This window comes from Spea bombifrons, chromosome 11 (assembly GCF_027358695.1).
Source record: "Spea bombifrons isolate aSpeBom1 chromosome 11, aSpeBom1.2.pri, whole genome shotgun sequence".
In the NCBI taxonomy this organism is placed as follows: domain Eukaryota; kingdom Metazoa; phylum Chordata; class Amphibia; order Anura; family Pelobatidae; genus Spea; species Spea bombifrons.
Genome location: NC_071097.1, coordinates 30,019,121 through 30,042,987, shown reverse-complemented (window position 1 = coordinate 30,042,987; position 23,867 = coordinate 30,019,121). Strand labels below are relative to the sequence as shown.

The window sequence follows — 23,867 nt, the reverse complement described above, 5'->3', positions numbered from 1 at the left end:
CCAGACAAAATATTAGTTACAAATGGCCTCGTGACACACACTTAAAAGTCATTTGTAACTTTTTGAAATGTGTGGCAAGTTCCAAAGTATCTCATTTACATGTTGGAAGCCAAAATGGCCACTCATGCACATACACGTACTTTACTTTACACGTATCAATTAACTTGTGCCTAGGAGACCCCAGACAGTCTACAATGTACCCCATAGAGAAACTCATTTTTCTACTTGAATATAGCAATTATCGATCATGGTATTAGTTTGCAAATAAGTTAGACCTGATAGGGCCGTCCTATAAATGTATATAAATATTTTATATTACACATAAAATATGAAAACTGATAGAAAGTAGTCATATATGTGATGGGGTACATATGGCATTCTATAAATCGTAACTTAAAGAACAGATCTGGGAGAGCCCTGCAGAGCACATGATGCCTTAGGCAATTACAAAGCATAGTTAACATATTTGAGTAGTTCCGGTAAGAATCCTCACAATGGCTCGTTTCAGTAAATCTGGTTAAAGGTGACCTATTTGACCAACAGTATGCCCATTGGAGATAATTCCCCATCAGCCGTTCTCACAATGAACTGCGTTAAATCAAATATAGTGATAGAACACCAGCAGATTCTGTAGCGCTATTACTACAGTAACATTAAATGTGACAATACACACCTTCACAACAACATAAACACGCTTTAAGACATACTGATACATTGTTTACAATCTATTAGAAGGTTAGGGAGAATGAGATGGAAGGGGAGGAATTACTTGGGTGAGAGTGATTTGACTGTAGTGTGGAGATCTCGAAGGTGACGAGGACGGATGGTTTCTTTCAGGTTGTGGATATAAGACCAATTTTATAAAATAAAATTAAGGAAAAAAGGACAATAGCTCAAAAATGAAAATGCCTAAAGCGTTTCACCGACCTATCCTAGGGCTTCAACAAAGGCTGCGAAGGCTCATGATCACTAGAAAAAAAGAAAAGCACGAGCCGATACACATCTACTAATCACCAACACCGATGCAATCATTACTAGGGAGTCAATTTTCCTGCTGATAAATACGTGCTACTTTTTATTTATTTATTAAAAATGCTGTTTCTACAAAGCACTTTTATTCTATGGGTTGTGTGTCATGCAGATGATAACTTTTTTCATTAACAATGCATAACGCAGGGCCAACATTGGCGGGTTTACCGGGAAGATGATCTGCAATTTGCCCCTGCACAATGCATGGGGTAATTCCTAAATCCAGGACGGTTACCCATCAAGGGCCGCACCGGAATTGGGGAAACTCAGGATCTTTTACGGCTCTAGCATAGGGGATCAAATGATTTCTTTAAGCAGAAACACATTAAATATGCATCGTGAGGGGCTGCAATTGGTGTTAACGCAACCGTGGAGTATATATTTTCTATAAACATCCCCAATTAAAGGAGCCACCTGGTTACCCCAATTTAAAACATGTGACTTATTTTTAAGGAGAAATAATATTATCCACACATGGAACTTCAATATGGCGTTAATTCCGCAGATGACCACCTGAATCTAGAATAGGACCAACGCCTTTATTACCTTCCACCCAATAACAATCTCCCATAATTCACTGGTGATCAGGGTTATATCATCAAAGCTGATGCTATCCATGGGAGGAAAGTCACGTGGTAGAATAAGCAGAGTATTAAGTGGAACTTGTAAAAGTATATAGAATGTTAAAGCAACGAGTGTGTGCAGATTCTTCATTCATGCGCACACACATTGCTGGGCGTTACACAATCTGGCTGTAAGCTCTCGCCGCCATGTGCTGGGTTATATACTATATAAGAGTGCTAAATGTCCCGCAGCTATTGGTTAAATCCCAGTCTGACAAATTGATTCCCGTTTCCTTTTTCCAAAAGAATCATGTGATTCCTCTCTTTCTCCACAGCTTTTCAAATCAGATAAGGACTGATTACTAAAGAGGGAGAGGACGCTGGTTTCTCAATGGATGGTGCTACCTGCTAAGCTGCAACAAGATCTAAAAAAAATAATAAATCTCATCACACTAAGTCATATATTGTTTTCAGAAGACTCTGCGTCATAAATGGAGAAAAGCAAGAAAAGTTTCGTTGTAAAGCAGATTACAGGGGTGAGTCTCGGTCGCCGCAAAGCTGTATTTGTGTGTGAGTTGTGGCATTAAGTTGCTGTATTGAAGCAGGGCGGCATTTACTGCCCTGCATGATGCATTTTTTTATATGCACCGGTCTCTTAACTTCTAGAAAACTGTTACAAACTAGTAACTTTTTTTGACCAAAGCTTTGTTAATATTTGTTAGTTTTATTGTAATAGAACCTGAGTATACTTATTCTATCCTGAAGCTTGCTATTTTCTTTAAAGGTCTAATTAATCAAAATGTAAATTTTTAAGCAAGAAAGAAATGTAGCGTTTACCCGTCATATATCACGTGCGTCTGAAGACCAGACCTCTGAGGTTTTAAAGCTTTATGCTCAATGACTTTGTCAGCCCGCTAAAAGTTACTTTATTGCGTTTAATGACTTTAACAATCAATAGGTAGATTGTACTAAAGATATTTACATTTTAGGTACTTTTTAGACCCCAGTAAAACCGTGATTATTATTATTTCGCTTTGGGATCTATTCACTAAAGGGAGAGGTGGGAGGAGAGTTGTGTTTCAGCTCCTTGGCTTCACTATACATTATGAAGGTCCAACCCCAGTGAGCTTCTGCTGCAGGGAGAGCTTGGCTGGCCCTGTATAATGAATAGTTAAATAAGCAAGATTTCGTAAGTCTCCTTACACATTAACGTATGCATTATACAGGGCCTGCTCAGCTCTTCTTGCTGGAGAAACCTGCCAGTGTTTGCCCTTCATGTTGAATAATGAGAGAGTTATGTAACCCCCTTCTCCAGCTAGAGAAGCACGATCTGCGTAAATGCCTCTTTTTCATAAGAAGTCACAGTCCAGTATCATTTTTTTTTTTTTTCTGTGAAACTCGAGGTTTTCATGTTTTCCCAATTGTAAATTATTGAGGTATAAAACTGTTTTAAAATTGTTAATTTTATATTTAAAAAAATATATATATATTTCAGAAGCGCGCAATAAACCCAGAAGCACCAAAGGCTGTCTGTGTGCCCTCGTAATAGGATGAGTCTGGGGGCAATCGAATGTTTTTTATACACAAAACCTATCATTTAGACTCTGTTCTACGATACTCATTATGTTTGATTAAAGGGAGATATTAATGCATTTCCCAAATCATTAAAACCTAGATGTTTAGATTTTTGTTCTAAACAATACATGTGAAAGCGGTGTGTATTTTATACATATTCCCCTATATTTCTCTGTTCTTGATAGCTTTTCGAATGTTTCTTGTAAAATAATGCATTATATAAACTTGCAGGGCTCTCTCCACCCAATGTATCGGTTTGTCTTAGTCTGTCAATCCTCGTCTTGTCAGACCCCTTGAATTTATGTATTGTATTAAGCGCTGCGTAAACTGTTGGCGCTATAGAAATAAAAGATAATAATAATAATTATTATTATATAGCTAGTGTTTAAAACCACTAAATTGAATGATGTTGTTAGGCTGACATTAAATGCTACTATAGCCTGTTTAGGAGAAACGTAAAACTTTTTTTTAATTTATTTTTTGTAATTTATATCCCTCCGTATTAGAAGAGGCATTGTATGGATGTACGTATATAATTCAGAGTATGAAGGTCGTTTTAAGAGATTGTGGCCATTCTGGGTCATGTAGAATGTAGGTCAGCAGTAGGAAAAGTGAGTTTAATCCAGGAGAATGTCACAAGCTCTGCCGTGTAAAAGATTTGCGGCGGAGTTAAGATTTCTAGGCAGCGAGTCCCTGCTTTTGCCTTTGGATACGTAGATTCCTCATTTAGTCAGGAGGATATAACTGTTTAAAGGGGGAATCCCATGGAAAAAAATCTACTTATGCATAAACCCTGGCGCTGTATACAGTAATGCAGGTTAACATGGGGGGGCTGGTTTTATCTCATTTTGTTCCAATAAACATCCTTTTTCTGCAGACCTGGAGGCCGCCATTGCTGTCAGTCATGTGATATTTTGGGTGACTTTCTCTGCTCAAACACCACAGCGAGCTGATACTTTATGGCAATGCCAATGAAGTCCGTTCCTCCATAGACCTTTATTAGCCGGTGTGTCCAGCTGTGTTGTTTAGGCTGAGCCATTCTATTGTCTATCACAAGGCAGTAGGATAAGAGGTCAGGGTGTTTGGGCTAATAAAAGAGCTAGAACACATAAAAATGGCTAAGTTGCACCTATGTGAATACATTATATTATCCAAAAGACTAGATATTATTTTTCAGATATACTTTATAAACAGAAACTTATATTCAACACACCATGACATGACGAAGCCTTCCTCTAACCGCCTTCCTTAAAATAAACATGTCCCTCTGTGACCGCTTGGGATGTTAGGGTGTATGTAAGCATGGTTAAACAATATATCATTAATCATGTGAATAAGGAATCCCCCCCCAAGACAAAATGTCCCTGTTTGGCCATTGGAATTGTGTTTACTTTGTAGAGCATCCAAAATTGGTGCCTTGTGTGATATCGGAGACGATTGTGATTCTTTCATGTCTTTGAGTCTGTGTTGCGGTTTTGTTACTAATGCGCCACTCTTCTGATTTCTTTGAAGCGCCTCACCTTTCCTCTCTTGGCTGTCGCGTTGCTTTCGTCCTTTGGGTCGTCCATGCTTTATGGTTATAATTTGGCGGTTGTCAACTCTCCGTCTGAGGTAAGATCCGGTCTCTGAATTGCATAATAGAAAACCTTAGTTGTCTGATATGACTTTGAATAACATAAAAGCAAATGACAGGGTTTGGTTTTTGAAACTCAAAAGGATAATATTGTTTATTTCATCTCGAAAAAAAAATAATTTCCTGTAAATGAGGCGGTATTCGCACAAGCAGTACTTCTATACTTTAAGGCCCTAATACTTGGCACGGACAGGCCCTATGCTCAGAGATATATATATATATATATTACTGCCTATCTACAGGGCAGTCGGGGCTGGGTGGTAATTCATTTCCCATGCTTTTCATGGTGGACCGTCGGGAACTGCCTTTAATGGCACCCGGATAAGGAGTATAATACCTGATCTCCTAAACAATTACTTTGGGTAACTAGTCTCATACCCAGTCAACATGCCCTCTCATTACTACTTCACACGTGCCCGGTGTCTACTTCCTCTCACACATTTCCATTTGAGTATCCCTCATTCCCATTTCCCTCCCACCCATGTTCTCTCCCCAATGCCCATTCTCACACCCACCAAGCTTTTGATTCCCCCCCCCACTCCTGTACCTCTACCTTTGTCGATACACTAGTGGCATCAGGTAATGCGAGCATCTTGCTGCTGGACCTGACACCTAAGTCCCTAGGAAAGCTATATATGGCCATTGTCTGTCAATTGTTCTTTAATGTGTGGATGAACTTGGTGCAACCAGTTTTTAAAGCAGGTTTCTTTTCATTCTGTATTATAGTAAAAAAAAAAACCAATTTGGTATTTAAATTTTTTCTATTTTTTTTTGTTTACTTTTTTGTTTTCTTCAGCACATTAAAGCATTTTATAATGCCACCTGGTTCCAACGATACGGCAATGCACTTTCCCAAAGCCAACTGACCTTGATGTATTCATTGACTGTATCGGTCTTTGCCTTGGGTGGAATGCTGGGATCTCTGCTGGTTGGAGTTCTGGTCTCCAGGTTTGGAAGGTAAAGAAAAAAAATCTCTCGAAAGAAAAATGTGCTTTATAGATAGTATGGCAAATAAGAGGCCATTGGAAAAAAGCCTGAAATTTTATCCTGTTAAGGACAGCCTTCAATGTAAATATGAAACTAATATCCTAACATTGTAACGGTCTGTTGTTTGTGCTTAGATCCTATCATCCATGAAAACCTTATCTGTCTATGTGTCTGTACATTATAGAATCTCTTTATAAAGGTTTATTGTAATATGTAAAACATCCTATTAAGTTGTTGGATTTTTTCCCCAAAAACGATGAACGAATTCTTGTCTTTGTACGGTCAGAAACGTTGACTATAATTTTTCTCCGCATATACGCTTTGATGTTTGGCTCCACTTCTATATGCACATGCGTGTTTTACATGTAATGTGTTATAATTATAAATTAGTATGTGAGTGTAACATATTGTAACTAGTGGAGCAGAATATAGTTTACTTCAAACCTCATCCGATGCTGCTTCCCATCAGCCTTCCCAGATTAACCACTTTCTCACGCTATTAACCCAGGACTTCTAATTTACATAATGTCTTTTTCCTAATGACAAAAGGTTGCAATTGTAGATAATAACGGTTTATACAGTTTTATAAGGTTGAGCCTTATGTTTGGCTTCTTAATATGTTTTACATCTGGTTCAGAGTTCTCTGTGCTCGAATGATGGGAACACGTTATTTCGAAAATTCTTAATTTACACAATTTGTCATTCCAAAATAAGCCAACACTTGTTTTGAATGTATTACTATTCGTTAATTTTGTTATTGAAAAAAAAACGTAAATGGAAAGACGAGAAGGTTGTTTTTTTGGTTGGTGGTGACATCGGTATAGAGATCTGAACTTAAATCCATCAGGCCTACATCTGGAATCCTAGTCTTTGCAGAAACTGAGCGTTTGTGAATCCTTTTCTAATACTGAAATATATTACAGTATATGAAGAAAAAAACTGTTTTTTTAGGTCTACTAAGGCAAAGCCATTGACAGTATGTAACATGATCACTGGCGGTGCGCTGTCTTCAACATGTCAAAAGACACACGTGATACAGGAAGAGTTCAACTGGCAAAGACATTGACAACAATACTTGTTATGTCACCGCAAGAAATACAACGTATCCACTAAATTCTTTGTCTTTTTGGGGTTTATTCCCCGCTATGCATTATGAAGAGCCATCCCCGTATGGCTGATCTGGTCCTGCGTAATGTATAGTTCAATGGCTGAGAATTTCTGGGACTCGGGATTTAACTGTTACGCAGCCACAAATTGTTAAAACTCAGTTTTTACAATTAAATGTTCAACACAAAGAAGCATACGTATCAGAAACGCTTATAAAAGAGGTTTTCCGGTACGGTTTTTAAAGCAGCCGCCATATATAAAATGTTTTGTGCATATCGGTATCCACGTGAATGTCTTTCTTAGATATTCCAATTAAATTCCCCTCAAGATTTATCAATCTGTACAATGCAGAAACTAACGGCAATATGTAGCTCCTTAAAAATGATATTTCCCTGCTACCAATCGCTTTCTTGGTTTAGCCTGATATTATATCAAGACTATTATACGGGCTCAGCTCAGTCCTTCTTCCAGGACAAGGCCCTTAATGCACAACGAAGCCAAGGGGCTGAAAATGCAAGTCTCCTGCCGCCTTCTACTTTAGTTAATAAACCTCATTGAATATTCATGCTCTTGGACCTTTTTATAAAAATTAACTTCCTTGAGACGTTCAGCAAGACTTGTTTGCTCTGTTCTTGTAGGAAAGGTACTATAATAAAAACGTCTCCCTTGGTTTTTATCGCCGGTGGTCTAATGGGATTCAGTCGCCTCTTAAAATCTCCAGAAATGGTAATCGTTGGAAGGTTTGTCACCGGCATACACTCAGGTGAGAGTTCATATCTACTTATTATGTGCAACAGTAAAGCCTATGGGAAACAATGTATTGTGTTGTTTTTTTTTTTGTAACTCTGAGTAGACTAACGTGCGCTCCAATGTAAGCCTTCAACCCCATCTGTATTGGGTAATGTATACATCGGCAATTAAAATGAAGACCCTACCCAGAGTAGATAGAATGCCCTCTGTTCCATCTTCGCTGGGAAACAATCTATTCTGCGGATGGAACCCAAAGAGATGCTTCCTGGACTCTGGTTAAAATTTAAGGATATGAGGTCGCTATCAGACAGGGATGCAAACGCTTGGCGTATAACATTAGGTTGAGCAAAACATACAGCGGTATCTGTCATTCCTAATGTTTATAAATACTACGTAAGCTTTAAGCACTGATGGAAAAGTGGATTTCTATGTACTTATGTCTAACGATTTGGATGAGACCCTAAATTGCAGAGGAAACCCTTCAGGCCATCAATGCTCGCCAGGCAGGTGGGAACGCTAAAGGCGTAATACTTGATCTGGTTTCTGATTTCTTAACAGGAATTGCACTCAGCGTTGTTCCCATGTATTTGGGAGAAATATCCCCAAAGAATTTACGTGGCTTCTTGGGTCTGATGCCAAGTATTTTCATTTGCCTTGGGGTCTTTTCTGCGCAGGTTCTGGGTCTTCCTGAGCTGTTGGGTGAGGTCAGTACACTTCAATATACAATTGCCATATTATATAGTTATATATGCAATCTCTCGTTCTCTAAGAAGGTGGCATGGACCTACGACCCGTTTCTTCCGTAATATGTTTTTCTGTGTAAATAAACCTTGAATGATCTTGATTAGTAGGTAAATACTCATTTTCGGTGAAATGTTCTTACAGGATGAAAGCTGGCCCCTGTTTCTTGCCTTGGTGGTGATACCCACCCTCGTACAGGTCCTACTCCTGCCGTGGTTTCCAGAAAGCCCTCGATACCTTCTTATAGATAAAAACAACGTTCATGCTACCATCGATGGTGAGTAAAGAAGTGGGCATGGATGGATTAATGTGAGGTCGCTGGGGGATTTTCCAGGTGAAAACCAATAAATTACATCATACGGTAGAGCCATGACACGGAACCATGTCTTGGATCTCCGCTCTATACCTCCAAGGTGCTTATTCCATCATTTTAAGACAAAAGCAGAGGAGGTGGGGGGTTTTGTTTATCGTTGGTTGGACAGGGACTTGGTAAACTATCATCTCAATTTGAAATTTACTCAATTTATCGAATCTGCCATCGTCCCGCCGTTGAGCGAATGCGAATTGAGTGTTACTTTGCGCGATTTGGCCAAAGTGAATGTGTGCGTTGGACTCGTATGCACTGTTTAGTGAATAGATCTTTGGGAACTTAGTCTTAGAACACATCTCAGGAGATTCTAGAACTTTTCACATCAGAAAGTCTCCTAGATGCTGTACTTCTTTATTTTCCGCCCCCCTCTGTTCTCGCGTTTTATAAATTGCTCTTTTGGTTTGTCCCCTCAAACTTCTGCATGTTGTCCTTTTTATTTCCCCTGCTGCCAGGTTTAGCAGAATTTCATCAATGTTGCTCGTGACAAATTGCCTGGTTGGTACTAATTGCGTGTTTGCATTACAACCCGAGGTTTTGCTGTCTTGTCCACTTGACAGGACATCTTTGGATTTTTGCAGTCTTGCTTGGGTACCCTTTAGTAGTCTGGAAGCACTTTGAAAGACAAATGGGTGGTTTCCTTAGCGTTCTTGTCCTTCACTTTGATTGCTTCCCCCGGGGATGGAAAGATACGTGCGATCCTCTTTATTCTATCCCGTCATTCTGTCTCCTTGCAGGATTACTTCACACACTCAAAGCAATGATCATTTGCTATTGAGACAACACTATTGACCGTAATAAAGACTCATAATCAACACACTGAACCGAACAAGAAAACCAAGAGGGGATTGATTAAAGCCTCTCGTACTTATCCATCAATTATTAGATCAGACGCTTTCCGTAAAAGTAATTTTTTTCAGTGCATAGGTTGACACAGCCATGTAACTTTTAAGCCAATATTAAAAAAATGTATATTTTTAATATGTATTACTATGGAAAAAATGCACGTTTTATACCAGATTCACAAACAGTCGCTTACATTCAGTTCTAAAATACTGTAAAACATTAAGTATTATAGTAGGTATTAAGCCGCAGACAGCTAATTTTTTTTTTATTATAATTTTTTTAAAAAAAAAAACAGTGATCTAAAGATTTTGATTGAAGTTGGGACTAAGGGAAAGCCACATGCTGAACCGGATTTATAATCGAGTTAACTTGTTGAGTGGCTGGACGCAATCCATTACTGTTCGTGAAAGTAAAATATCATATTGTCCTCATAATAAAACCAAGCAACGGCACACGCTAAGTCATGTGCAAAAGATTGCATGAATGAACACTGCGTCGCTCATAACCGGGTTCACCAAATACACAGGAAAGATATTTATTCTAAAGTGGTAAAAATAACCTGCTTTTGCCTGGCAGTTCGGGAGACAATCTCTGTAAATTCAGCATGTTTTCTATATATTTTTTTTTTATTTTGCAAAGTGACTCATCTTAAAAAACCAAAAATGTCTACAGTAATATTTTTGTTGCTGGAGAATGGCAAATAATTATATAACAAACACAATGTTTCCATTTAGAGTACTTCCATTTGTAACATATTCTTCTACGTTGGAACAAGGTAAGGTGTTTTTGTTAGGGGCACTAGTTTTTTAGGACGGTCCTAGATGTAATGTATTGATGCTGACTCTATTTTTTTTTTCAGCTTTAAGGTGTTTCCTGGGAAAGGCTAATGTTGAAGACGTCATTGAGGAGATGCAAGAAGAGCAGCAATCCCTTTCTTCATTGAAAACCGTTTCGGTTTGCCAGCTCTTAATGGACCATACGCTTTTCTGGCAAATTTTATCTGTCATTGTGATCAACATGGGTATGCAACTGTCTGGAATAGATGCTGTAAGTAGAAAGATGGGGATTAGTATTACTTATAAGCAGTGCAGAAAATTGTGTTTAATATACACACACCTACAGTATATGACCGAAAACATGTGGACACCCCTCCTAATTAATGAATTTAGGGGTCTCAGCTGCACCCATTGTTAACCGGTGTATAAAATCAAGCACATGCCATCTCCATAGACAAACATTGGCAGTGACTGTACACATGGCAGTGTCATGCCATCTTTGCCATAAGTCCGTTCATGAAATCACCGCCCTGCTGGATCTGCCTCGGTCCACTGTTACTATTGTGAAGTTAAAGCTTCTGGGAGTAACGGCGCGAAGCACACTAGCAGGGAGGGACTGCTCGGTGTTGAAGCACATAACGCATGAAAATCGTCCTGTCCTCTGTGGCGTCGATCACTACAGGGTTCCAAACTATGGGAGTAACATCAGCAACAAGCACTGTGTGTCAAGAGCTTTGTGAAGCAGGTTTCCGTGGCCAAGCAGCTGCACACAAGCCGAAGATCTCTATGCCCAATACCAAGCGTCGGCTGGAGTGGTGTAAAGCGGATGAATCTGGGTTTGGCGGATGCCAGGAGAACACTACCTACCGCAATGCATAGAGCCTACTGTAAGTTTGATGGAGAAGGGATAATGGTCTGGGGCCCTTTTAATTCCAGTGAAGGGTAATATGAATGTCACAGCATGCAAAGACATTTTAGACAACTTTCAACTTTGTTGGAACAGTTTGGGGAAGCCCCTTTTCTATTCCAGCATGACTGCACCCCGGCACACAAAGCAAGGTCCATAAAGACACTGTTGGATGAGTTTGTTGTGGAAGAACTTGACCGCCCATACACAGCCCTGACCTCAACCCCATTAAAAACCTTTGGGATGAACTGGAATGGAGATTGCGAGCCGGACCTTCTCGTCCAACATCACTGCCTGACCTCACGAACGCTCTACTGGATGAATGGCCAGAGACTCCCCAGAATCTTGTAGAAAGCCTTCAAAGCAAATTGGAGACTGTTATGGCTGCAAGTGGGGGGCCTACTTATTAATGTCCATGATTTCTGCCATGGGATACCCAACAAGCTCATAGGTGTCATGGTCGGTTGCCCACATAGTTTTGGTCATAAAGTGTATGTGGGGTAGGGCAGCATTGCTCACAAACTGCTTTGTGACTGCCTAATCACATGGATAAGCCCTTGAAAATGTCATAAACATGGCGCCTATGAGAAGCATATAAAGTCATGTGCCCCTCCGCGAAACAGACACTGATGTTAACTCATTCATGCAAAGCAAGACATTCTAATCCATAAAAGCAAAAATTTTATGTAAATCTATATATAATTTGGTATTTTATATTTGGATTTACTGTCTCTCGTACACGGAGCAGTAATTTCCCAGCATTCACGTTGTCTGTTTTTTTTTTTTTTTTTTGGGAGTAGCATTTCACATGTCTTGGGGTTTTATAACTGGTGAAAAAAATCTAAAAAAGGCAGAGAATTGTCTTGAATGCATCTGTCATAATGATTACATCAGGGCTGAAGTCATTAAATATTGTTAAATGAATTATTAAATTAACATTTCTGTCCCATTTAAAATCTCTTAGCCATATTGTATAGTATTTGATGGATGAGTTATTTTTTCCCAGGTACATCCTCTTACAAATTCAGCTATGACTGAATGTAAGTAATAAGTAATGGTGTGTGTATGCGTGATTTTATATATATATATCTATATATATATATATATATATATATATATATATATCTATATATATATAGATAGATATATTATTTATATATATATATATAATTCTGTAGATCGTGATGAGTATCTATGGATTTTTATAATATGTATGTAAGATATATACTTTTCTATATGTATATATTTTTTCTTGACTCCAGGACATATTTTCTAACGTGTGATTAGTTACATATCGACAGCAGCCTTAGTGCGGAGTGGAAATTACTTGCTAGCAGCCGATCGGTCACTGTTCCCATAATTGTCTTTTTTGTTCTCCTGCTCGTCTCACTTATTACACAGAAACTCGGACGCCATGAAAACAAATGGAGGGATGGAGGGAACGAGGCAGATGCGTCATTTGTGAATCCAAAAACCTCTAGTTAGGGATAGGTTGAACTCTCTAAGTGCCAGTTAAGATGGTGTTTATGTTGTACAGTCACCATAGCAACCACTTGTACCATTTTCCTAAAAATTGATCTTTGCACTACCAATACAGTTGCGCCTTTTGAACTTTAATCGCTTGCTGTTGAATGTCACGGCTACCGGATTACATGAAATGTTTTTGTTCATTATTTTCTTTTTTTCTTTATCTAGATCTGGTTCTACACGAATTCCATATTTGAGAATGCCGGGGTGCCTCTGAAGGAGATCCCATATACGACTGTAGGAACTGGGGCAATTGAGGTCATCGCAGGCGTTATTGGGGTAGGTTTTTAATTTTAGTTCTGCTTGCAACAAACACATTGCTGTATTAAAGGGTTTTTTATACTTTTACAGCGGCGCTGAGATAGAATAAAAGTGACCTGTGTTGTAATTAATCAATACATGGCAATTCATTTTCTATAGCGTTAGCCATGCAGTTAATTTATTGGTGCCGGCTAGAATACAGGACCAATATTCTGGCAAAACAGAAAAATAGCTTTTATTTTTTTTTTCTGCCCAAAAATACCAGGGGGCCATGGTGCACCAATGGATCAAGTGCCAGTGTGTGCTTAGGGCAAGGGGGTATTTATTGGCACCTCTCACACCAAAAGGAAACTGACAATTATTCCAACCCTATTATTATTTTTGATTTTTTTTTTTTTTTTTTTTTTTTTTTTTATCCTAATTAATCTAGTCTAGAAGCCATAGCCTATACTGACCTTGTTTACAATAAGGTAAGGTATTGATCCAGATCATATATAACCACAAACAATATAAGTGTATAATCTATATTCATGCATGAGCTACACATATCTGTATTTTAGTAGAATGTTTGGAGACACCAACATTTTGTGTGTAAGGAGGAACGGCATCTATAATTAAAATACATGTCTTTGCGCTGATTTTTTTTTTTTTTCTTTCATGTTAAATTTACGTAAAAATTGCGATAATCGGTTCTATTGGTTTTAAGACAGAGCAGTATCCGTATGGTTGAACTCTTTAATGGCTAAATTGGTGAGCTCATCCCTTTTGGCAAGCAATGAGTTAATTCACCCTCTCATTTCTTGCCAAACATGCCTTTAACCCCTTAAGGACAATAGGGGTTTTTACTCGTAGTATATTGCGGGACAATGGCTCTTTTAACGTTTTTCAGTGTTACTGTTTAGCTGTGATTTTCTTCTCTCTCATTTCATGCTCCCACACATATTATATATTGTTTTTTTCAGGATAAACAGGGCTTTCTTTAGATACCATTTATCATATCATATCATCTAATTTACTATAAAAAAAATGATAAAATATGGGGATTTTTTGTTAAAAAATTACTTTTTCTCACTTTTTAAACAGAAAACTTTTACTCATCTGCAAAAACTAATGAAAAAACCTGCTAAATAGATTCTACTATTTGTCCTGAGTTTAGAAATACCCAATGTTTTTATGTTTTTTTGCTTTTTTCTACACATTATGGGGCAATAAGTACAGGTAGCGTTTTGCCATTTCAAAACGTTTTTTTCCAAATCTGGTCATTATTCCCCCCATGTGCCATTTCGGGTATCTTTGAAGCCGGCCAATGCAATTTACCCCATCAAATCATATATTTTTAAAAACTAGACACCCCAAGGTATTTGAAATGCTGGTATTTTAACCCTTTCAATGCACTAATTTTACCACTACCCTTTGTGAAACTTTATGGTAGTAATTCTTTTTGTATTTTTTTCACACATGTTGTACTTCAGTTATAAATTTATCGCTCCTGGTATATGTCCGTGTCACACAACACCCCAATATGTGTTCAGTAACATCTCCTGAGCGCAGCGATACCCCCCATGCATGGGTTTGTAGGGTTATTTGGGAGGTAAAAGGCCGCCTTTGTGAGGTGTGTATTTTTTTGCCATTTACACATCTGCCCCATGTCCCATATTTGGGACATCTTTGAACCCGGCCAATTCAATTTACCCCATCAAATCATATATTTTTTAATACTAGACACCCTATGGGCATTTGTAATGCCAATATTTTAACTCTTTCCATGATGGAATTTTTGTAAAGATAAAAAATTTTAGGACTTGCTTATTAAAAACTTTTTTTTTTTTGCTGACAGTGGGGATTTTTACATGTTACCATATTTTGACCATTTTTTTTAAAACATTTTTGACCATTTTTTTTTTAATTTTTTTTTTAATTTTTTTTTTTTTTTTTTTTTTTTACACTAGTCACTCATTAGTGAGCTGGGCTCCATTGACCTTGCATGGTTGGATGCAGTACCTGCATTCAACCTGCAGGAGGAGCTCGAGAGTTCTCAAGAGGGTCTGGATAGACCCTCTGTGAACTCAAATCTCTTGTTAATGCCATCCTGTGAATGACGGCAACGTCATTCACAGGATGGCACTTGTGGTTGCTCCTCGGAGCAATCACAAGGCGATCGGGGGTCAGGGGGGTTGTGTTGCTACATGCCTCGATACTGAGGCATGTCAGCAACACAGTTTATGCTTAGGAAGCGATTCCGATCGCTTCCTAAGCAGTTTTAGCCGGGCGCCGCCGCGATCTTTGATGATCGGTGCGGCGGCGGCCATTTTTCCTCCGGGGAGGGCTGCCGAGGGCTGCCCTCCCCGGATCCACGGTCAGCCTCACTTGTGAGGCTTCCGTGGATGCTGCAAAGCCGCCGATCGCGGCGAAAACGCCGCGATCGCGGCGATGCAGCTATTTAACGGCAGCCCGTACATGTACGGGCATTGTCGTTAACCCGTTGCACGGCAACCCCGTACATGTACGGGGATTGTCGTTAAGGGGTTAATTGTATTTTATTAATTTTACAATTAATTATTTATTTAGTTGAATTCACACCAAAGTTTGGTGGCTTCTCCTTATAAACCCCAGATAATAATTTCAGTCTAGGAGGAATCGGATTATCACGCGTCTGTATTTCTCCTTTTTCGCTTCCTTCGTCGACCCTTCTTCATCACCCCCTCCGCCTTTAACCAGCCCCTGCTTCCTAAAGCCATTTATATGCTCCTTAGCTGAGAGTTACCTCTGTGGAGCATAGATTTATAACCAGCCTCATATTCCATATTTTTAACCCAGAGCCGGCCTCGGCTACATAACACTAAATTAGATTTTTGACAATTAGAGAGACTAATGTGAGCCATCTGATCCCAGGAGCGGAATTTCACAGCACGGCCTTCCTTTAATAAACATAACGCAGCTCAGAAGTGAAATTTGGAGCTCCCTCCTGTTAACGTTTATTTACCCCTTTCTATCGTTCTCGCTTTCCCCCTCTTTATTTAGCCGTACTCGGCCCCGCTAAATGGTCCTCTGTTCTTGCCATCACCTATTGAGGGCTAATAAAAACCGCTTGAAGAGGTGGAGAAGGAATGGTTTCATAGTAAGTGTCTTAGATACATTCAGGCAGACTCATAGCCCTGTAAGTCTGATTGGTCCTGAGTGGAGACAGAAATGGCACCCGATGGACACCATGAGATTGGTTATAAAATTACAAGCATTTGTTCTGCTGTCAATATTTTCTGCTGGTTTTGCTCAAAGCTTTTTTTCTTTTTTCTTTTTTTTCCATCTCTTATTTTCCAAAGGGGAGGCAGGAAACTTGGAGAAAAGCTAATGTTGCAGTTAGAAAAAAATATATATATTTTTTTCTGTTCAATATCTTAGCTCAGAAGACGTTGCCATGTTTTATTTGTTTTATTTGTATATAATATGTACTTGGAATTAAGTAAATCTCCCACCCCGTTCCTTTTGCACAATGTCTACTGTAAATACCAATCACATCTCAGAGTACTCAGAGCCAGGGTTCTAGGTTAGTAACCCCAACCGCCCGCCATCACAGCCATCCAGAGACCATCCAAATAAAATCATGTCTGGGTTAAAGTGGCATCGCTGGCTGACGGTTCCTGCCCTGAGCTAACGGGTCTTGAAGGTTGTCTGTTAAATTGCTGAGGACCTCGGGGGAAAAAATGGGCATTTTGCTGGCTTTTGAACATCAGAGAAGATGAAGAACCGAAACCAGTTCATAATAATCTGTTTATCCCGCAAGGTCTAAAAATTGGAGAAACCTCAAAACCCATTTTTTTTTTTTTATGAAGGAACCTGCGCATTTTGCATTTGCAGGCATTGGATGGATGTTCTTGAACTAAATAAAATATTCGGATAGAAACGACACTCGTGCAGATGTGATACGTGTCAATCAGCCATCTGCCGAAGCGTGCCATTACTTCTTATGGGGACTGTCTCATGGTTGGCCCCATGGATATTTCTTTGCATAACCTCCATAATGGGTTGTGTGAACAGCATGGGGTTGACCATGACTTCAGACCTGGGCTGGTAATGGAAAATGGCCGTCTCTTTATCCCCTTACTTGTCGACTCGCCCCTCCGGACTGCTACCTTGGTCTGGAAATTCACCTTCCCACCAGAAGCTGCATCTCCCAACGTTTGAGCTCCAAAGCATTCTGCAGGACCCTGGAAATGGTGTGAATACAGTCACGGCTTTCCAACATGTTTAGGCACCTATCTGATGATTTTTATACAAACTACAAGGAATTTTTGAGAAAGAAAATACAAATGGGTAACAACAACTTCCCTGCGATGAGACCTCTTAGGCCATCAGGAGGTCTTCACACAGTAACTCACTTTTTTTTCCTCGAACTTTTGTGTTTTGTAGGACTCTGCTGTTTAAAGTATACTTTCTTTTTTTACTTTTATTTCTACTTAAAGCAAGAAGCATAGTTTAAATACATGAGAGGTGGGTTGTTATCGTTATGTTATTTTGGAGATTTGGCCAGTGGCTCATTCTAATAATTCTATGGCTCCTTTTGGACATGCATTATTTTTTGCCTTCGGTTCCATCTTGGATTTGTCTCCTGCCTTAGCACAGATTACTATGTTTCATATAACATGTGATTTAAACTAAGATTAGAAATGTTTAATCTAGGAGCTGTACCAACTAACCTTGATCTATACGGTAAGATATATCGGTTTCCTCCTCGTTACAGTGTTTCACCGTTGAGAAGCTGGGTAGACGCCTGCTAATGATTGGTGGATTTAGTTTCATGGGTTTCTGCTGTGCCGGAATTACTATGGCTCTGGTATTTCAGGTAGGTATGATAAGTTTAAGATCGATGGGTAACTCTTTAGCTGGGACCAGGTATGACACCATATTTATACATACTAAATATATGTCTTGGAAATTCATCGTCATTGGCCATCTTCTTACCGTAGACTAGTTGGATTACTAATTTGTTTAAATTTAAAACCAACGCAAACTCATTGGAGTTGGACAAGATATACAATAATGTAAAGGGTGGCCTATCTATCTTCAGCCTTGCCCCTCGCACAGCTTAGCTCCAAGACAGATGGCGCCGGCAAATGCCTCCATAGTGTAAATGGGCCGGCTGATGATATTGGTGATCTGCCTTTTAACTGGCCCGCTAAAGAGCGGTGCTACAGGCAGAGTGGTTGTCCAAGAGGCCTAGGCGAGAATACATCACTGACTTCAAGCCAAGGGGCCAGGGCAGTGGCAGTCAACGTAAGATTCATGAACACTCCAAAAACAGAATCAAATCTAAAATCAGAAAATGAACTGAGGAAGCAGTTATTGTTTGTTGGTAACTGTAATGTCTTTGTCTCTGAATGTTACACAGGCACGGATCCCCTGGATGCGTTACGTCAGCGTGGTGTGTGTGATTGGGATCATTGCGGGTTTCTGTATTGGACCGGGTGAGTGAACAAATCCAAGCGGAATTTCTATTTTTATTGTACAGGTGACGTTATAACAATAAATACGGGTAACGTGAGAATATAAATCATAAAACACTGGGGCTGATTGTAAATGCGGAAGCCAAGACCAATGACCAGGGGGTAACAAGATGTGCAAGGTAATTGCAGGGCCATCTTTGACACGGGGCTAAGGGGCAACTGCCCTGGGACTAGGTTTACCATGGCATGGGGCTCGCAATAGCCACCATAGTCCGGTGGTGGTCTGTGTCTCCTAGCACAGACCTCTCTTTAGACTAGCATCTTGTGCGCCCCCTGCTGTCAGAGCACCTGGATATGATGTCACATCCCGGCGGCCAGCAGCAGGTGACACGCAGACTGCGGAGGAAGCATTAGCGGAGCTGCTAAGTTGACAATAATGAGCTAATTTTATGAACATTGGGGATTTATCATGGCTTACTTTTTCAGTACAAAAAGAAATGGTGATAAGGGAATCCTTAGAAAGTATGTTGGGTGTTTAGATTGTTAGCTCTATGCCACAGTGCCAGCTGTAAATGCTGGGTTTGTTCACTAAATAGATACGTTGATGAGATCAAATGTTCACCACTTGCTCAAGATTAAGAGAAAAGGTTTACAAAATATATACGTTCTAAATGAACATTTCCCAACATTCTTTACTTGCGTAATAACCCTGTTGTGAAGTCGTATATCATTCTGTGACATTGGTTGGTACCCAGGCCCTATTACATTAACGATGGGTATTTCCAACATGTCAGCCATCGTATTAAAGCCCTGTTGGATCCCACTTGACTCCAGTTGGTACAACTCTGGTCTACAGCAACTTGTGGATATGAAAGCGTTAAAACAAGCCTCGCCAACTCTATCTTAACATGATGGATGGAGACTGGGGCGGTTTATTCCATTGATATATTAGCAGTGCCTCTAACAAATCTATAATTCATTTTCAGCTGAGAATTTATTCAGTGTAATTACATCTTTAATTAGGATTTTTATGGCTCATTGTTCATAAACAATGATGAATATGACTTTTAAAGCAACAAGGATTAAGGAAAAATAAAGTCTGTGTGAGCCGTGAGCTCCATATTTTGTATTTTTTTTTGTTCTGCATGAATTTTTCTGCATTAAGAGTCCTGTGTATGGCGTGATGTGGAAATAATGAACTACGGTGAAAAACTTCCACTGAAACCTATTAAATTCATTATATCATCAATGGAGTCGGAATGAAAGATGTTCTCCTAACCCATTTACTGTCATTGGGGTCTACAAATGGAGAGTCGGCTAGCGGCAAATGTATTAAAATAAGACACTTAGACACTTAATACTGAAATTGAATTCCTTTCTAACCTGAGGCTTCCTGGTCCTTTTAGCAGTGAAGTGATTAAAATGTGCATGTTAAATTAAAACGAGGGGTAGGGGGGTTTTACTTTTTTTTTCTTTTTCTTCTTCTAAAATATTGAAATATTGTGTGCATTCTAACTTATCATGCTAACATTTAATAGCAGCATGTCATAGAGCATATTACCTGTCAACAATTCGACCCCGATTCCAAGTAAATGATTCTGTATATCGGTGTAACGGCAGTCGCATGTTCACCTTGGTAGTCAATAGTTACAGCCATAGAACTTAATTTTTCTATCGCTCCAGCTGCCTCTTTAAACCCAAAGGCGCATTAGCCTGTCTAACGGGAAGGGGATCCGATGGTACGGCTGGGGTTCAATCCTGAGCCTTCTAGTGGTGGAAGGGGGAGCTAGATTTGCGTTTTATATTCTACCCGAATACTATGTTAATGTGTGGATTATTGTGTACCCATGTGTGTTGCTGTGTAAGTGTGTGTCGCTGTGTTAGCATGTGGATTATTGTGTATCCGTGTGTGTCGCTGTGTTAGTGTGTGTTGCTGTGTGTGTTAGCATGTGGATTATTGTGTATCCGTGTGTTACTGTTAGTGTGTGTCACTGTGTTAGTATGTGGATGATTGTGCATCAGTATGTGTCGCTGTGTTAGTGTGTGTTGCTGTGTTAGAATGTGGATGATTGTGTATCCGTGTGTTAGTGTGTGTCACTGTGTTAGTATATGGATGATTGTGCATCAGTATGTGTCGCTGTGTTAGTGTGTGTCACTGTGTTAGTATGTGGATTATTGTGTATCCGTGTGTTGCTGTGTTAGTGTGTGTCGCCGTGTTTAGTATGTGGATGATTGTGCATCAGTATGTGTCACTGTGTTAGTGTGTGGATGATTTTCTTCCCTTGTAAGAGACACTAATGCAGGTAGAGAAGGATGTGAGCTCTGGGCAACTGATAACTGAATAATATTTGAGCATCGGACTCTGCCATGGTGATCTGCAAAGTAAAAACATTTAAAAATAAAAAATAAAAAAAAAGTTGTATAAGGAAAAACCATAAAATACTTTTTTTGGCCCAGCATATTTTGTTCTGTCGTGTGAAACCCTTTCAGTGGAATTGTTTTCAGAACGCTGTGATGCTTTAAACTTGTCTGCCGCACTTTCTGCCAACCAGTTTAATGTTGAGGGGGTTCTGCCCTCTTCTGGCCACAGAAAAAGCTTGTTTAAAAAAAAAAGTTTAAAACGAAGCCGAGGCAATCCTGTAACGTTAAAGACCAAAAAAAAAACCATACTGTACCCTGACTGCTGTCCGCAGAGTCCGACTGGCTCCACCGGGAAATGTCTAGAGGGCTGAGATTGTCGAAAGTTGGGCGAAAGTTAAGGGTTTCATCGCATTTTCTTTACAAAGCAGAGAGACAATATAAAATGTAATGATTGTAGTACAAATCATAAAATCCACTGTCTGTGGCTGATTTAAATGTTGTGTATTTATTTACCCAGGTAGGATCTGACCAATTTAAGAAATTGATGTGCAATCTTTAATAGTGAGTCAAAATTCCAAAAAATTAGTGAAGAACGCTAGAGGGCTGCAAACAAAATAGTTTTATGTCCAAAGATCTATTTAATTACAAAACTAAAGAATATTTTTGTTTAGTTGCCCTTCTTTACTGGGGATAAATGTTGATTCTGATAAAGCGTGAGAATTCCCTTTATGTTGGAATCGGTCCGGAACTGTGTGTCGTAGGAGACCTTGAGACCTCCCGATGCCAAATGCTGTCAACGTTTGATTACTGTGGCTTAACCTTTTCCCAGTCAGGTTTTCTCAGTAGCCAGCGCATAAACTAAGTAGCAGCATTATAGAAACCTGTCGTTACTGACGTATCCATATTGTTACTTTTCAGCAAAATACCAGCACCTAATGAAATTACACAAGGATGGACCTATCCCAAGACCCCATTGGATGTTCCCAATGGGATACAACTATGGCTAGATCCCAACCTTCATTACTTAAAGGGTCACAAGTGATGGCCCCCTATAGTCTGTGCTTTGATCAGTGTGTGTACTTTTGGTACTGCAATTATTATTATTGAGTTATTTATCATGTCTCTCCAAAGCTAAGTTAGGGGGTCAGTGAGGGAGATGGCTATTTGGGGAGCCCAATCGGGAGAATCAACCATAATTATAAGATTGCAGGTCTGGTGATCTCAAAATGGACATAACTGATCCGGCAATACTGGAAGAAATCATTATCTAGAGATGCGTATGTGTATATATGCATGTATATGTAGTAGAAGTATTATTAAACACTCATCTACAGACACCAGACAAGCCCAGAATGCTTGTTTTTCCCTCAGAAATCTCATGGTGCTGCCACAACCACAAAGGATTCTGGGTAGGCGCATGCAAATAAGGTCAACAATGATATATATCTTTTATTTAAGATGTAAGTAAATTTGTATAGTCTTACAGTGTATGGATCCACTTGACAATGACCTGCTTGACGTGCAATGATATGGTGTAAAAATATGCTGACCATTAAGTCTTAAATTTGAATGTAACTCTCTAAAAGGCATCATTTGCTATATTGTATCCACTGTTAAATAGCCTTATTCTCTATGTATACAAAATAAAAACGCTATGTGTTGGCGTTCTAAGTAAAATCTTTTTTGTCCAACAAAAAATGGTTCACCTGAGCTGAGATGCAGCCATTTATCTTACACGCTTACAACGTATCTATAGAGCAGAGGTTAGAATTTAGTGGGATCCACAAACTGTAGTCTAGTTAATTTTGTTGTTACTAAGAGCATATAGTGTATAATATGGATTGTGTTTTTTTTTTCTTTCTTTTTTTTCTTTCAATGAGCATACAATGATATTTTATACTTGTGTTTCATTTACAGCTGGAGTTCCATTTATAATGACTGGGGAGCTCTTTAAACAGTCTCATCGGCCTGCGGCTTACATCGTCGGTGGGACTTTAAATTGGTTGTCTAACTTTACCGTTGGATTTGTCTTCCCGTTCCTTCAGGTAATGCAAAATAAAAAAATGGGGAAAAAAAACCAATTCTGCTCAACAATTCTCAGATATTGAGCATCTTCCCCTTTTTGTTTCAGATGTCCGCCGGGGCCTTTTGCTACATGGTGTTCTGCGGAGTGTGCCTGTTTGTAGCTGGATACGTTTACTTCATCATTCCTGAAACCAAGAACAAAACATTTATGGAAATTAGTCAGATGTTTTCTTCTGCGAAGACCTTGTCTACCCCAACGACTATCATAGATGATGTACGACTAAGAAAGTTGAATGGATATGGTGCATTGGACAGCAGTTCTATGGAGTTTTCATTGCCTTTATCTTGAAAAAAAAATAATAATAAAGACTTTCTCCAAATAGTTACTGATTTAAAGATCTATTTTATGAAATCCATGTGTTCCCTTTATTTTTCATGTGCTCGGTCTAATGTGTAGGATTGCTATGAGAAAATATTAATATTAATACGATAATTTACAAAAGGCTCAAACGGACCATCTGGCAAACCGGCAAATACCTGGTGGCATAGATTTCTTACCTTTGCTGCCACTTGGCAAATCTGGCACTTTAATTTTCCAGCGTGGCTGCTGGACTTTAAGTCCCAGGACCTCTTTTTGTCCCTAGACAGGACTCTGATTTAAAGGTTAATATCCAAACCGTCAAATCATCCAACATATGCAGACATAAAACCTATTGATTAAATCTAATCCATAAGAATGAATGGAAATTCGTCTCTAAGTTTTGGCTCTTGGTCCTCAACCAGGTTATTGTAACAAGCCTGAGCATCACCCAATTGACCGTCTTGGTCATGCCCAGAACATATTGGTAACCTTAGCCTGTGTTGGTGTTTAGTTTTAGATCCACAGATAAATAAGGGATGTATCAGCATTGCCTAAAGACATATTGGGATGCTGTAATGCTGGCACGTCTGGGAGACGTCTTATGACTATG

The 23,867-nt window shown here is 39.3% G+C and overlaps 1 protein-coding gene across 1 annotated transcript; it reads left to right on the top strand.

Annotated features, from left to right (window-relative positions):
- The first annotated feature begins 1,934 nt into the window (after window positions 1–1,934).
- Window positions 1,935–23,278, top strand: LOC128469503 (solute carrier family 2, facilitated glucose transporter member 9-like). The gene is made up of 12 exons (XM_053451341.1): window positions 1,935–2,128; window positions 4,680–4,778; window positions 5,597–5,757; window positions 7,533–7,657; window positions 8,203–8,348; window positions 8,530–8,662; window positions 10,458–10,645; window positions 12,977–13,087; window positions 17,808–17,909; window positions 18,456–18,531; window positions 22,789–22,916; window positions 23,003–23,278. Exons 1-12 carry the CDS (start codon window positions 2,084–2,086, stop codon window positions 23,243–23,245), a joined length of 1,557 nt encoding a protein of 518 aa, XP_053307316.1. The 5' UTR covers window positions 1,935–2,083; the 3' UTR covers window positions 23,246–23,278.
- The last annotated feature ends 589 nt before the right edge of the window (window positions 23,279–23,867 follow it).

What these genes read in the sequence shown, in the direction of transcription:
- LOC128469503 (XM_053451341.1), top strand. Translation starts at nt 2,084, where the DNA reads ATGGAGAAAAGCAAGAAAAGTTTCGTTGTAAAGCAGATTACAGGG. An exon ending in TTGTCAACTCTCCGTCTGAG is followed by an intron (nt 4,779 to 5,596) that starts GTAAGATCCGGT and finishes TGTTTTCTTCAG; the next exon opens with CACATTAAAGCATTTTATAA. An exon ending in CTATGGCTCTGGTATTTCAG is followed by an intron (nt 17,910 to 18,455) that starts GTAGGTATGATA and finishes AATGTTACACAG; the next exon opens with GCACGGATCCCCTGGATGCG.